Source organism: Saimiri boliviensis, chromosome 2 (assembly GCF_048565385.1).
Source record: "Saimiri boliviensis isolate mSaiBol1 chromosome 2, mSaiBol1.pri, whole genome shotgun sequence".
Lineage (NCBI taxonomy): Eukaryota > Metazoa > Chordata > Mammalia > Primates > Cebidae > Saimiri > Saimiri boliviensis.
Window position 1 is genome coordinate 153420965 of NC_133450.1, and position 15961 is coordinate 153436925.

Sequence of the window (15961 nt, forward strand, 5' to 3'; positions counted from 1 at the left end):
TTTTTAGATTTCAAACCCAAAGTTATATTTTAAATCGGTACCTGTTTGGATTCTCCAAATTAATTTATATACTCCTAAAATAGACACTTAACCTAACTGCACAATTCTTTGCACATAAAGGACTTTGGAACGAATAAGTACACTGAGTTGCATTAAATGAATCCTATCGGATAAGCACTCGTGACCTACTGTCAACCTTTTATAAGTTGATGATGGGAGAGGAGTTTCAATCTCTTTTGGAGTTGTTGGAAATGTGCCAAAGAGATAACCTGGAGTATGTCGTCCTGAAAGTCGTTTTAATATTTAACACGAACATCTTATACCCCCGGAATTCGAGTAAGCAGTTGTTGGGCCGAGAAATCTGGGTTACAAGGTCGTGTGTGTATTGATTGTGTTGGACACTCTGGCCAGCAGTACCCCAACTTCACTCCAGCTCTCCGAACTCACAGCGCTTCCCGGGACGCGCGCGCTCGGAGCGGGACCTGCTCCCTCCAGTGCGCGCCTAGGAGCGAACCAACGGCTTGGCGGGGGTGAAAGGGTGCAGGCGTGGAGGCCGCTGGCCGCTCGGACCTCGGACTTCTCCTGCCGCCTCCGCCGCCCGCCCCACGGCCGGGAGTCGCGCTTGACATGGTTCGCCGCGGAGACCTTGGAGGCTCGGCGCCGGCGAGCCCTCCCCCTACGGGCGGGTAGGTGGTAGCGGCCGATTTGAGAGTTTCCCGGGCCGGGCGGCCGGCGCGGGGGCGGGCCGACGCCGCCGCAGCCGCGGGAGGAGGGACAAAGGGGTGGGTCCCCGCGGGTTGGCACCTCGGCGGACGGGGCTGCGGGTCAGGGCGCTGGCCCTTGGTGCCCAGGAGGAGTAGGAGCAAGAGCAGAAGCTGGGCCCAGAGCTGCGCGCCTACGCGGGACCTGCGGCCGAGATGCCGGTACGAGGAGTTCGCGGGTTTCAGCCCCGGCGGGAGCTGTCAGGTTGGCTCCGCGTAAGTGCCTCCTTGCGCCGCGCGGTTGGGAGGAGGGTCGCGAGCGTCATCGTGGAAGGGCGGGTGGGCTCTGCTCTTGGGCTGCTCTGAAGTTGTTCTCCGATGCGCAGTAGGAGGCGGGGATTCTCCCAGCCGGACGTGCGGTGCAGGGGAGCGGTAGGTTTCACCGGCCGGGTTGATGGCTCGTGGCCTCCTGGGCTCCTGGAACCTTTACTCTACTCCGAAGTCACTTGGGCAGGAGATTAAGGCGATAGTAGGGGACATTATCTTGAACCCGGTGTCCTTGATTTCTGCCGGCTTGGAGGCGTCTGGTTGTGCCTGTTGGGTCGCTTGTATGTCTTTGTGTTTCCTTCTCTGTTTTCAAACCACACTCTGTAGTGATGCAAAGTTACAGGCTTCTGTAGGTGAAAAAAGTAAAAGGTTTTTTTTTTTTTTTTTTTTTTTTTTTTTTTTTCCCGTTAGGGAATGGGGATGGAAATTTGGAAGAACCCACAAAAGGAGTGTGATGAATGCTTTGTATTCTATTGCTGTTCTACCTGTCACCAGTTCCTTTTATGTCTTCTTTTGTCGAATTTCCGCTTTTACTCGGTAAAGTTTTAAATAATCAGGGGTTTCTACCACAGGGTTTTAACATTCTTGAAATGTGGACAAATTTGGGAGTGAGTGCTCCCGGGCTTAGTAATGGAATACAGCCTCCCACCTCTATTTCAGCTTCAGTTCTTAGGCTGGGCTGCTTTTCTGCCAGCTGTCTGGCCTTAGTAATAATGATGGTTGTGGTTTCCCTGATGTTCCCAGCGGAGAGTCATCCCATGATAGAAACTGCCTCGCGCTGCTCACTCCTGATCAGCCCGGGGAATCCCAGAGGGGAGGAGGCAGGCCGTTTGCTTCAGCTCCCCAGGTGGTCTGTGCTGGGTGTGCTGACGATCCTCCTGAGAAAACAGGTCCACCTTTGTCAGCAGAATTCAGAGAGAGAGATGTAAATTTTTGAGAGAGCACACCTGGGTGGGAGATCTCTTGAGGTGAGAAATTCGTACTGGTAAAGGTATTTGTAGCAAAGTACCACATTATATCCTGCTTGAGAAAACGAAATTGGATTATTCAGTAAGTTTTCATGAACAATTCCACTTCAATGTGGGGATTACGGAGATGGACAAGGGCGTGCCTCTGCTACACAGTCCCGCTGGGAAAGCCTGGAGGCAATTAAGAATCCGATGGGTGCCATTTGGAAATATGGACAGGGTGCTGGAGCTTCCTCACTGTGGGGAGATGGCAGAAGTGGGGGTGCTTTACTAAGGCAACGGTGACTTTTGAGGTGTTTCTTGTGGTTTTTCAGAGCTACTTCTGCAGAGTGATGAAGGGGAACTTTTCCCCCCTGAAATGCTGGTGTAACTTTTTCAGTGCCATCCAGCTATTATAATACTAAATGAGCCCTACCCGAGCCAGTCACTGTGGAGGGGATACAAAGATGAAAAAGACGCAGTTTCTGCATTTAAGAATCTAGTGGACCTAAACTGTTAGACTGTACTCTGCTATCTCTGTCGGGATTCCTGAGGCTGAGGGAGGAGAATGTGCGATACCGATATACACTCTGCAATAGGGAAATTCAGCAAAGGGTGGGATTGGTCCTATATGCACTCCCTTCAGGGACTCTTGCTGGGAATGAAGGACACTTTCCACAGTGGTTCACCGTGCAAACCACTGTAGAAAATGGGGCCAGTAATGCGCCCACCTCACGGGGCTGAGCGAGTGCTGAGTGAAATGACAGACTACAAGGCATGTAGCAGATGCCAAGAAAATGGTAGCTAGTAATATGAACCAAAGCCGGGACTGAAAACTCTTTAAGTGCTGGGTCCTGGGTTGATAAGGGAGATGAGATCTACAGGTACAAGTAGGAGGTGCCAGGTAGGTGTCCAGGAAAAAACTGAAAGGCCTTGAATGCCACAACAAAACTTTGGGTGGGCGAAGTCATAGAAATCCCTAATGTATTAATAACTTGACTTTCCCTGTAAAAGAAGTGAACCAGTTTCCCAGTAAACATTCCACACCATAACTATTTTTGAGACATTCATAGGCTTAAGACCAATGAATTTTTATATCACCCCCTGGGGAATTGCATTTGCAATGACTTCTGCCTACATTTAACTTTTGATCTAGTTCTTTGTACATTGACAAAAGTTCACAGCCAACCATTTCTCTTCAGGACAACTGTGAGAACTTTCTGCATGCTACTGAAGGCAAGGGAGATTTTGAGGTTAGCAAGGTTTTCTCTCCTTAAGAAGGTTATCCTTTTAGGAGACATAGTTCTTGAAACTAGGCGGGGCCACTTTAGTCCTGTTTACAATAATGTGTTTAGTAATGTAAATAGTAATTTTAAAAGTCATGCAGATTTGGTTGGGGCGTGGCATGAGGTGTGGGTGTGGTGGGGGCAGGGTGAAGAGGTAGAAGGTTCCCAGTCACTGCTGAAACTTAATTATTTATTTATTTATTTTTAAAGATGGGGTTTCACCATGATGGCCAGGCTGGTCTTGAACTCCTGACCTCAGATGATCCACCCACCTCGGCCTCCCAAAGTGCTAGGATTACAGGCGTGAGCCACCGTGCCCGGCCACTGCTGAAACTTGGTATACTCTATCTACCAAGAATATGAGCCACCAGGGAATTCCTTGCCTAATCTCTAGAACGAATCCCATTAACCAGTCGTGGCTACAGATGAATTTATCTAGGTTGAGAGCTGATTCCCAATAACATGCCTCATTGATTTGACTCTAAGCAGTAATCAAGGGTCCAACAGTTGCTGACTAGAGTGGCCTTGGACCAACCAGCCTGGATTTTCCAGAGAACGTGATTTGGGATATGGTAGTGTCTGAGGGTGAGATTGCCCCAAGTGGGAGTGGAGGGAAGCAGAACAATTTTCTCAGGTGTTTTACTGAGTTTGTGTCTTGATCCTAAATCCAAGGGTCAGGGTCAGAAACACAGACTCAGAGCTTAGATTTAATACCCGTTTAGTGGGTTAAACACATCAACGGTTATATGAACTTTGTTAGGGTTTAAAAAACGATTTAGGGCCTATTTCACCCTCACCTACATTTAGTGGGTTATTTTTGCCATCAGCCTTTTTAGTAGATGTCCATATAGAAAGTAAATTTGGGAGAGTCTAAGGTGGTATTACTTACTATTAAACTTTTTGAAAAGACTATGTAATAGCAGTGGGAAAAACTTCAGGCATGGAACTCCTATATGCAGTATTGCAATAGCTAGTTTTAATTTTCTTTCTTTCTTTCTTTTTTTTTTTTTTTTTTTGAGATGGAGTCTTGCTGTTTCACAGGCTGGAGTGTGGTGGCACGATCTTGGCTCCCTGCAACCTCTGCCTCCCAGGTTCAAGTAATTCTTCTGCCTCAGCTTTCCAAGTAGTTGGGATTATTAGAAGTGAGCCACTGTGCCCGGCCACTAGTTTTAATTTTGAATGGTACCTAGGAAAGCAGTTGATTGAGCTAGTATGCTGCATAAATTGTACTATGAGAGGCAGAGTTCCGAGTTGGAGAGTGTCTGCTCCCACTTTTTCCATTTGATTAGGAAAAGCACTTCTTAGAACTTGGTGACTGACAGCTCGAGCCCCAGAAGGCCTGCACAAACTGGGGCAATGGCTACCCATAACAGTGACAGCTCCATTCTCTTTTTTAAAGGGATTGGTGCCTCCATTATCCAGCTGGCCATTAAACAACTAAAGCTTCATCATTCTGGATAACCTGTGAGCTCTCAGAAGAGACAGACTAAGGACTGTCATACCCCCCAAATACCTAATCATTTAATTAAGCATTTTCTCTACCTTTTGTGCTATCCCCAAAACACTGCTTTCCAAAGTCTGGTATACAGACAGACCTACAGGTGGTGCAGGGAGATACATATTCTGTTTTTCAATTATGATGCATGAATATTATATGTTAGGAATAAAATACATAAAGCCAGCTACCACATTCATTTATTTCATGGCTAGATTGCTTAGAATGAGACAAAAATAAACATTAAATAAAGCAGTGAGTTTTTGTTAAGAAAAATTATCAACTCTGGAAATGAGTAACATGAGGCTAAGGCAAAAATGGTAAAGATAGCCCTTGACATCTGAGGCGTGCATAATACTGCTTAAAATATGAGTGTGTCCCTTACTTACAGAAAGCCTGGCATACCTCAACCATACCTTCAAGAAGGTCAAACACAGAATGGCTGAGAATAGCCGGGCAAGTCGATGGACTTTCTGTCCTAAGTGTGTGCTTCTTCCTCGTATCCACCCAGATCTCTTAGATGTGGTGGCAGACAGTATACTTGTGAAGCTGTTTTAATGTCTGGCCCAATTCTCATTCCTTTTTCTGCTTCCACAAGCCATTCTGCAGTTTTTAAAGGTCTGTCAGTGTGACATTTTTGATACGATAGAGTGATGGGGAGGAAATATTTTGGCATTTATGAGGGACATAACTCTATTATCAAGTGACTCTTACTCATGATTCATTGCCAGAGAATGTGGACAGCAGAACGGCCTTACCTTAATACATTTATCAAAGTCTTTCCAAAAAATGCCAACTAGATAAGGTGTTTTTTTAAAAAAATATATCTATATATGAAGCTCGTATTGATCTGTAAAATAGGCTTGCACATTTTCGTAGGAGCTGGCAGCCTTGAGGTAGAAAAGTAGTCCTGCTTTGACCTAGAGCAGGCGTCCCCAAACTACGGCCCACGGGCCCCCCACCGCACTTCAGGAAGGGGCACCTCTTTCATTGGTGGTCAGTGAGAGGAGCACAGTATGTGGCGGCCCTCCAATGGTCTGAGGGACAGTGAACTGGCCCCCTGTGTAAAAAGTTTGGGCACGCCTGACCTAGAGCATGCATGCTCATGGCAGGTGAATAAAACAAGGAGAAGAGAAAATACTGTTTCAGTCACCGAATCTCTAGTGATACGTGTGTTCACAGCATTTATGAGAAATCCCAAGCTTTCAATTAGTAACTTGTACTTTAGTCATTTAAAATCAGCACAGATATTTGTTTAGTGCCTCTGCCAGATGGTTAAAGTTAAATCAGGTTTTTTAACCTGAAAAACATAATGTAGCTTTCCTTAACCGTTTACACACCATTGTATATTGCAGACCATAGTCAGATATATTTTGTAGTAATGAATGTTTAACTTTTAGCCAAATTAGAATATCAGTGGTTATGGTTTCTATTTTATTTCTCTTCCTCCAGTTACTGTATGGGGATGCAGTAACAGCAGTGGTGGTGAAAGTGAATTTCTTGATGGATCTTCCATGAATCAAATATTTGTGTTTTAGGAAGTTAAGCTGACCAAAAGATTTCAAATCATACCATGAATCATGGCAAATATCTTATGTCACATCCTTGAATATACATGTTTACTAAATTTTACCTTTATGTGTATGTGAACATGGACTGCAGAATTAATTTGTATGATAATTATTATTTCTATTGTAGGTTTTAATCAGCCACATTAAATATATGTATTATGTTCACAGAGAAAACATGGTATCATCTTTGGAAACTTTAATTATAGTATGCCTCATATTATAGACACCCAATAGAACTATGGGACTAAATATATGAGGTAGCGACAAGTCAGGCATTTGGAGGAAATGTTTGTCACCCATTGTGGGAGAGAGTTTATTAGAATAGTTATTCTTACTGGTAGGTAACAGTTATGACTGTAATGAATAGATCGTGACTAAAATCCATTTATGCCTTTGCCATCGTATTAACAGCTTTGATGGAGATATGTGAGAACATTGTAGATACTTTGGATTTTGTCACTTGAGTTGAAGGTAAACAGAGACAACAGTACTTTCTAGTCATCCATAGGAATTAATGAACACTTGCAGGATGTGTAGCTTCAAGTATTTATAGGTTCTTCTGAGGGGGAAATAATGTTCCCCTTAGAGCTGCTTGTTTCCATTTGTTGGGAGTCATTTGTTATCAGAGTATTAAAGGAAGTGTTCTGAGTTCTAGGTTGTGTTTCTTCTTTGATGCCTTATAGAGGGGAGCTCACCTGAGACCTGGGTGGAGCTCTGCAATGGGGACAGGCTCGTAAGTAATGTAGGCTTCCAGAGAGACAACCATTCCCCTTTCAGTCCTTGGAAGACGGTTCCTAGGTGTATCTGGCAAAGCCGATGAAATTATTTGAGGGAATTAATTAGTAAAACTAAACATTTCTGTTTTTGAAAAGAATGAATCATTTGGAAGGAACTTCCTGTTGAGCTCAGTTTTAGCAGCCTGGTTCCTCCCTTACCCTTCTGCAGTCTGGCTGAATCAATTGCGTTCTTGCCTATGATTGGTGAGGAGACACATGCTAGTATTTATTCTAGCCCTTATCACTTCCCATCAGCCTTGAGCCCCTCCTTGGTCTGAGTCATTTTGGTAATCCCAGAAGCTGACAGAGCACCAACCACATCCACTAGATGGTGGACTGACTTGATTTGGGGAAGGTTTGTTGGATAGGAATAAAAGACTAATTGAGAAATTAGGACAGTGGATTCTTGACATTTATATAGTGAGTGGATGATCATTTGTAAGAACTGCGAATTTCATTCAGAAAATTTTATTCGGAAAAATTACAGAATTTCATCCAGACCATTTTTGTCATGGCATGGAAGCAGCATCAGCTGTACCATTGATTAGCTGAGTGACTTTTGCTGTCTTGTAACTCTAGTTCTCAATTTCTTTATCAGAAAACGAGTAGTTACAGTTGATCGTCTTCAAGTCTTTTGTGCCTAAGATTCTGAGGGTTATAAGTTATAGGTTATAGGGTTTTAAGTTATAGGTTATGAGGTTTATAGGTTATAAAGCCTAGAGAACATTTAAAATGATTTCTATTGGTTCTTATCATCTTAAAATGTTTCTGTGCTCTTTAAGCTACGTTTGTGTTTGTTTCCTTCAATTCTTCTTTTTTTTTCCTTTTAAAAGAGATCCAATGAATTCTCTCTGAAAAGCATTTTTTAAAAAGACAAAGTGAGAGCCCAAGAGTGGCTGCTAGTTGTTTTGCTCATGAAGTGATCGAAAGATCTATTATTCAGTTGCAGCTTAAATTATGTACCACACAGCGTGTACCGGATTCTCTTCCCTACTCTGCAGCCTAAGCCAGCAACTGCAACCATCTTGCAGAGCTTCTTGAGAATCCTTCTTCCTTCTCCTCTTCCTCTCCACTCTTCCCAGTAAAAGCAGCATACTGGAGCTTCCAGCATGCCCCTCTTTTCACCATGAACTTCTCCCCAGGGCCACATTGCCTGTGGCCTACACTTGGAAGAAGAGGCAGGCCTGCAGCTGGGAGCTCTTTCTGATTTGCTCTTCACAAAAGTGTTGAAGATGAGCCTACTGGTCACCATTGCAAAATCGCATTGTTCACTGGTGTAAAATCACTGCTGTCATCTGAGTTTCAGCATAACTTTAGGCATGTTGGAGTTTTTCAACATAACCTCAGGCAGAGCACTTTGCCTTCCTTGGGCTGGTCTGTTTAGTGTCTGGGTGAGTTTTAAGAGGGCAGAGAGATTGTGGCATCTCAGATACTCACTGAAATTTTCCAGAAATGTAACGGGAAACATTTGTGCTTTTCATTCTGGTGTTATTGTTGAAGCCTAAAAACATGGACAAGTGGCAGCACATTGAATGGAAGAGGCCCCAAGTTCTTTTTGAGCCTCAATTGAATTTTAATTGAAGGTCTAGGAGATATATTTAGTCTACTTAATATTGTTTAAGGGCACAGTTTGACAGATGACTTTGGGAGTGAAGGATCAGGAAGAGGCAGAAAAGGCAGACTCGATTTGCCAGACACAGGGCTAAAAAATTTTGCCTGGTATGTTTCCATAGATAAAATTTTCTTGTAGAAGCAGTAGCATTTCCTCTGTTACAAGCCTGCTTGTTAATAATGAAGATTTTTCTGTTATCAATTTTATTGAAGTATAATATGTATAATAAAATATACAATCTTTAGAGAGGTTGATGAATTTATTTATTGTGTTAAAGTACATATAACATTAAGTCTATTATTTTAACCATTTTAAAGTATAAAATTCAATGGCATTTAATATGCTCACAGTGTTTTGTAAACACCATCATCACTCTCTAGTTCCAAAGGTGGACGAATTTTTACATGAATATATTCACCTGTGTGATTATCACCTAGATGAAAAACTAGACTATTCTATCACTATAGAAAGTTCTCTCTTGTTACTTTTTCAATGATTACCATACCTACCCACAAGAGAACTTCTCTTGTGACTTTTCTTACTGTGGAATACTTTTGCTTGAACTTGAGAGAGGACCCATATAAATAAGTTCAACTTTTTGTGTCTGTCATCTCTCACTCAACCTAATCTCTGTGAAATTCATCCATGTTTGTTGCGTGAGATTCAGTAGTTCTTTTTTGCTGCTGAGTTGTATTCCATTTATGTGTATTTGCCACAATTGGCTTATCTCTTCTGTTGATAGGTATTTGGGTTATTTTCATTGTTTTTGCCATTATGAATAAAGCTGCCATGAAAAGCAGCTATGCATTGCTTTGTGGACATGTGCCCCTATTTTTCTTGTGTGAATTCCTAGCACCATAGGTTAGGAATTAAAAAAAAAATTTTTTTTTAATTTAAATTGAAAAAAAAATTTTTTTGAGACAGAGTCTCAGTCTGTCGCCCAGGCTGGAGTGTGGTGGTGCGATCTCGGCTCACTGCAACCTCTGCCTTCCAGGTTTAAGTGATTCTCCTGCCTCAGCCTCCCGAGTAGCTGGGATTACAGGCATGTGCCACCACACCTCGCTAATTTTTGTATTTTTAGTAGAGACAGGTTTCTCTTGAACTCCTGAGTTCAATCAGTTTGCCTGCCTTGGCTTCCCAAAATGCTGGGATTACAGGCATGAGCCACTGAACCCAAAGGGTTACGGATGTTTAATTTTGATTTTTTACCTCTGAAGTCAGATAGACCTCGCTGTGATTTTTTTTGTCCTGCCACTTGCTTGCTTGACCTTGAGCAATTTACCTTTTTCTCATGTTCTGTTTTCTCAGCTGTAAAATGGGCATACCCTATCAGTCATGGTTCAGTCAAGAAAACATGTCATTCTAGCTATTTCAAGGAGAAGGGGATTCAATACAGAGTATTAGTTGCCTTCAGAACAAAGAAGGTGAGAGGTGCAAAAAAAAAAAGAAATGGAAGCCCACTGCTGGCTTTCTCATTTGCCCCAAAGAAACTTAGAAAGCTGCTGCAACCCAGAGCCAAGACCTTTCACCTTCTCACCCTCTCCAGCCCGAGGCTTGTGCAGGGCAGGGAACCTGGGCATGCTGCAAGGCTCCTGTCTGAGGAATCCAGCTTTTGCCTGCTACTGCTGCTGACTGTAGGAAGAGGAACAACAAACGGCTTCTGCTTTCCTTCACCCTTCCAGATCTTAAACACATGTACCTTGCTGGCAGAACCCTGTTGGCAACAGATTTGGGGAGAGGCCTCTGGTAGAAACAGAAACTCAGTGCCAGCAAAGAAGAAATGGCATAGATACCACCTGGGGTTGCTTTGAGGTGATCAGCAAATGGCGGTGGTTATAACTTACTATTTTCATCATTATTCCTTAAGAACTGCTGCTGCAGTTCAGACTTTTTCTCTTTTTCCTCCCCCCTCACTCAAGATAGGGGCTTGCTCTGTCACCCAGGGTGGAGTGCAGTGGTACCGTCATGGCTCTTTGCAGCCTCGATTTCTCTGGCTCAAGTGATCCTCCCACCTCAGCCTCCTGATTAGGTGGGACCACGAGCACATGCCACCACACCTGGCTAATTTTTAAATCTTTTGTAGAGATGAGGTCTGTGTTGCTCAGGCTGGTCTTGAACTCCTAGGCTCAAGCAATCGTCCTACCTCAGCATCCTGAAGTGCTGGGATTATAGGCATGAGTCACCATTCTTGGTCACCCGGACTGATTTCTATAACGCCTGTTCGCAGTCAGTCTTTTCACTGTATAGTCATATGGATGCCACTGTTAAGAGCTCCCTGCCACATAAGGTATGGTTTTTCTGGAAGGGCCTCAGATTCTGCATCTATTGCTCTAGGTACTTTTAGTGATTCTAGGTACTTTTCTATGGGAATAAGCTTGAAAAATGAGTTTTCAAGCCTATAAGCTAATGTAGAACTGAAAGGTGACTTAATTCTAAGAGCTGCTGCTTTGATGTATAATTTTATGGAATCTAATCAGTGTTTTCTTCTTGAAGTCATTCCAATTTATTATTTAATAAAGTAAAAGGTAATACGTAAATCTTGCTTATAGATGGGGTTACATTTTTCTCTGACTTTAACTTCCTTTGTCTTTTGATAAATGAGATGGAAAGAGATTAGATTTTTATCATATTTCGTACCTCAGATGTCTTGCGGAGGGAACACCGTAGTCTACCCAAACAGGCAGAAGTGTCTGTCCTGTTACGAGCTTATTTTATGTAACATAAGCTATAATGTAGTGCTTTTAAGACATTTAAAAGTCTTGAATCAGTGTTGGCAACATCTGTCTGTAATGATGTCACATGTGGAAAGAACTGAGCTTTTCTTAACTTTAGAATGTGAATATTTTCCTCCTTCAAATAATTTTTTCTATGACCCAGACCTATTTTACTTTCCAGGGACTCTACTATTACTGTCCTAAGGTGACTTGCTAGAAACGGAGTGGTCCAGATGTATTGATTAACATAACATTTAGGCTTACTTCTGTAGTACTACTTGTGAAGGCTCCTTGCAGAGAAATTTCAAGTGATAAGGAAAGCAAATATTCTAAGTGCAAAGATAAGTATAACCAATGACTATTTCAGCCACTGGTTTAGCAGTTCAAGTGAGCTGGCTGTTTTTTAAGCTTGCTTAGTAAATGAATGTGCTAGAAATATATTGACAGAATTCGGTTTTATCTCTTTTTCTCCAGACTTTTAGTCGGCCAGGGCTAACAATGGATGTCTAAACAGTTTACAGTGGCTGATATACAATGAACAAAGGGTTTCACTGTTTGGAGACTGGAAAATAGAGCCAGAGGGGAGCTTCTTATGGGCATTGACCTAGTTCACTCCTTTTGACAAAAATGCTTGGTTTTAAATCAGTATACATATTTCTAACCCAAATATCTATAAATTGTTCAGCTAGTAGTGTTACAGCTGAGGAAGGGACCTGTGGTGTTGCTTTGTGTATTTTTATAAAGTATAGCCTTTATTTTTATTTGACAATATTCTTTAGAAATAAATTGTCAAGTGAACTAATATTCCACAAAAGTTAGGGAAAGTTAAGAGAGGTAGCTGGCATTCTATCAGTTTCCTTTTTAGTCCCTGGAACCTCCCCACAATTAGGAATTGGTTAGTCACCTGCTTTTTAAAGATAAATTTCTCTGTGGGCGTTTCTGCTGAAAAATGTGGGGAAACAGGACTGGGCTAAAAATAAAATCAGTTCAGGCATTGCTAAACCTCTAAGTATCATGTTTGTGATTTACTTTTCCAGGAAACATAAATTGGCAATATTTTTGCTCCTTTTTATTACCACAGAGAGAGAATATTTGCAGTCAGCATGCATAGCCTGAAAGAGTATCTCTCGCCTATTAATAGAACAGGAGGAGCGTACACATGTCTGTGTCGGGGAGAAACATCTCATTTGGCTTAGTAGTAAGCTCCAAGTAAAAATTGCATTGTTGTTCTGAATTGTCTTTGAGTGTGATTGGATGATTAAATATAAGTGTTGACCTGATTGGATTATATCACAGCAATGAACATGTCCTAAAAAAAGAGCTGTAACATACCACTCCAGACAGTTACCAGACTTACTTGGTTGGCTTTATATTTAAGTGTCGTGGAAACTGGGATGCTGTCGTTTCTGTTTCTCTGTCTCTTTCATCTGTTCCAATTTGAAATATACTGGCTATGTTAGTGTAGTCTGCTACATGGATAGTCCGTTATCATTCAGCAACATAAGCTTTTTGATTGAGATGAGCATAATCAAAGGAAATGCTTGGAAACAGTGGACTGCAAAAAATGTCCTCAGTTAGATACAGCCGTCAGTGCATGTGTTTATCTTTTCAGAAGATCAAAGTGTTTTCAGTGAGGGTCTAAACCCACTGGCCTGGATTCCACCTCTTGTTGGATGGGTGATCAGTTTTAACATTAGGCGGGTGCTGATTGTGAGCTCTTGAGGGCAGGGTTGGTTCTTTGCATTCCCAGGTAGGCATTGTGTAGAGTTGTTTAGTAAATGTTTAGTAAATATGGGAGGGTTAAAGGAAGAGAAGGGAGAAGCTGAGTCTCAAAGGACTGGAATGTGATAAGCACATGCTTATCACACTGGGTGTGTATTTTCTCCCCTTTCTTAGAGTATTCCTTGCCTCCTGAAAAAGCACTTTGCAGGAAATGTGGAGATCTTTTGAACCTGTGGCTTTGTGTTATTGTACCGACAAGTCCAAAATATGCATTAATGGAGCCTATAGAACTGCTCTGAGGATGTGTTCTTGAGTTCTACAAATATGATGGGGTGTGTTGGGGGCTGACTCACTCCCGGTAGGTGGAACTCCTGATCTGTGAAATGCCTAACTATAGGGGAGCCCAGGAGACAAAGCAAGGTGTAATTTGTTTTGCTGTAAGACCATGTTTGGTTAGCTTTTCTCTAGCAAAACTGGGGAAGGAGTTCACAGGGCTGATGTAGAGTTAGGCCCTCAGTGTAGCTCTCACTGACTTCTCCCAGTCGACTAGGGGTAAGTGATAACCCCATTTTATAGGTGGGAAAACGGAGACTCAGAAACTTTAAGTGACTTGCCCAGTGTTGTACCGCTTGTGTGACACGGAGGGGGTTTGAGCCAAGGTCTTTTGACTAATTTGAAATCTGTAGATTTTGTCAACTCCACCAGTCTCTGCTATTTAGAATCACAATGGCAAGAAAAGAAGACAAGCTCAAGGCCCTGTGTTGATTATTAGGAGTTTAAACATCATCGCTGAAAGTGCATGGAAATATTTGTACCCCCAGGGAATCTTGAGTAACAGTAACATATCAATGTTGTCAAGACATGTCTTTCTTCATCAGAGACTTCTGTGTGTTCATTACTGTATGAGACCCCAAAGACTCTAAGTTGCTTCTAAGACACAGCCTTACAGGGAAGTATTAGTAGATTATATGTACAGCTTTATTACAGAATATGTTTTATCATGTGAAAGTGTTCTTTCTTCAAGTCCATAGCCTCTGGTTAGAAGTGACTGTGTTCGCATGTTCTCACTCATAGACGAGTGTTGAACAATGAGAACACATGGACACAGGGAGGGGAGCACTACACACTGGGGTCTGTTGGGGGGAAATGGGGGAGGGACGGAGGGGTGGGGAGGTGGGGAGAGATAGCATGGGGAGAAATGCCAGATATAGGTGAAGGGGAGGAAGGCAGCAAACCACACTGCCAAGTGTGTACCTATGCAACTATCTTGCATGTTCATCACATGTACCCCAAAACCTAAAATGCAATTAAAAAAAAAAAAAGAAGTGACTGTGTTGTCCCATCAACCCCTTCTCTCAAAAACTATTAATGTCAGGAAAAGCTTGTGGTTTCAAACACCTGGATTAGAGAATTAGAAAGAACAACTTAGATATGCTTGTTTGGGAACTTGCCTTTTGAGGACTGGAATTCCATTGCAAGTGTCCTTAGGGTCAAAGTATATCTCCTACAAATACCTCCAAGAGGTTTTAGGCTATCAGACAGTCACACTTCAGTGTGGAGTAGACCAGTCAGCTTTCTTCTACTATCTAGCTGACACCATATGCATTGCTAAAGAGATAATTTTGTTTGGGGCTGAAGATAGGGAATTTTGAAGCCAGGACATTCTGGTGATGGTGGAGCAGATAATGTCGAGATACTGGCCTTGGCACAGGGTGGAGGAGGAGGGCACCAAAAACCAGAGCAACCAGGGCAAGGGGTAGAAAGACCTAGGAAGTCTCCACATACTTTCCTTCTCTCGTGTTTTTCCACGGAACCCTAGGAAGAGTGCTTATTTCTCTTCGTCACTGTCTTTCCCCAGGACCCAGAATGGATAGCTTGGTTGAGTTTCTGTGGTCATTCTAAGGTTCTGTTACTATTTAAAATGTTAGTAACATTTTTAGATTCTCTCAGGTTCTTGCTGCGTGTGGTGGCATACACCTGTAGTCTCAACTACTCAGAGGCAGGCAAGAGGATCTCTTGAGCCCAGGAGTTGGGGGCTATGGGGAGGTCTGATTGCTCTCGTGGATAGCCATTGCTGTCTAGCCTGGGCACCACAGTGGAGACTCCACCTTAAAAAAAAAAAGAAAAGAAGAAATAAAAGTTGATTCTTGATTCTAACTCAGTTGTGACAAATGGTGGATATATGGTTCTGACCAGATTCTAAATTGGACTTCATGGTGGTCAAGGGAAACTTCCATTGCCTATCCGTTCTCTTTAAAAAACTTCTCCTAGGCCGGGCGCGGTTTCTCAAGCCTGTAATCCCAGCACTTTGAGAGGCCGAGGCGGGTGGATCACGAGGTCAAGAGATCGAGACCATCCTGGTCAACATGGTGAAACCCCATCTCTACTAAAAATACAAAAAATTAGCTGGGCATGGTGGTGCATGCCTGTAATCCCAGCTACTCAGGAGGCTGAGGCAGGAGAATCGCCTGAATCCAGGAGGCGGAGGTTGCGGTGAGCCGAGATCGTGCCATTGCACTCCAGCCTGGGTAACAAGAGCGAAACTCCATCTCAAAAAAAAAAAAAAAAAAAACTTCTCCTATAGTAGTTTGCCTTGAGTTGTGGGTGCCACCTCCCTCAGTGTCTTTTTAGCAGTAAGCTCCAAGTAACAATTGCAGTTAGGAACCAAAGTTTTTACTTATCTGTATCCAACACAATTCTTCCACAGTGTCTTGCTCAATGCATGTGTTGAAAAAACTGACAGATATAGCTAATTCTTTTCTTTGAAGATTATCTGAAGCAAGATTTTGACCTTAGGTCAGCTTCCCCTG

At 42.7% G+C, this 15961-nt stretch overlaps 1 protein-coding gene across 2 annotated transcripts in view; it reads left to right on the forward strand.

Annotated features, from left to right (window-relative positions):
* The window catches only part of TJP2 (tight junction protein 2), a 142626-nt gene that overhangs the window by 55634 nt on the left and 71031 nt on the right, over positions 1–15961 (forward strand). The window contains exon 1 of one of the 2 annotated variants that reach the window (XM_039461278.2): positions 773–977. The exons of the other annotated variant lie outside the window; for it this stretch is intronic. Within the exon in view, the coding sequence (XP_039317212.2) occupies positions 918–977 (60 nt within the window). The 5' untranslated portion in view covers positions 773–917. Of the gene's footprint in view, positions 1–772; positions 978–15961 lie in introns of those variants that run through there. 2 annotated transcript variants of the gene reach the window in all.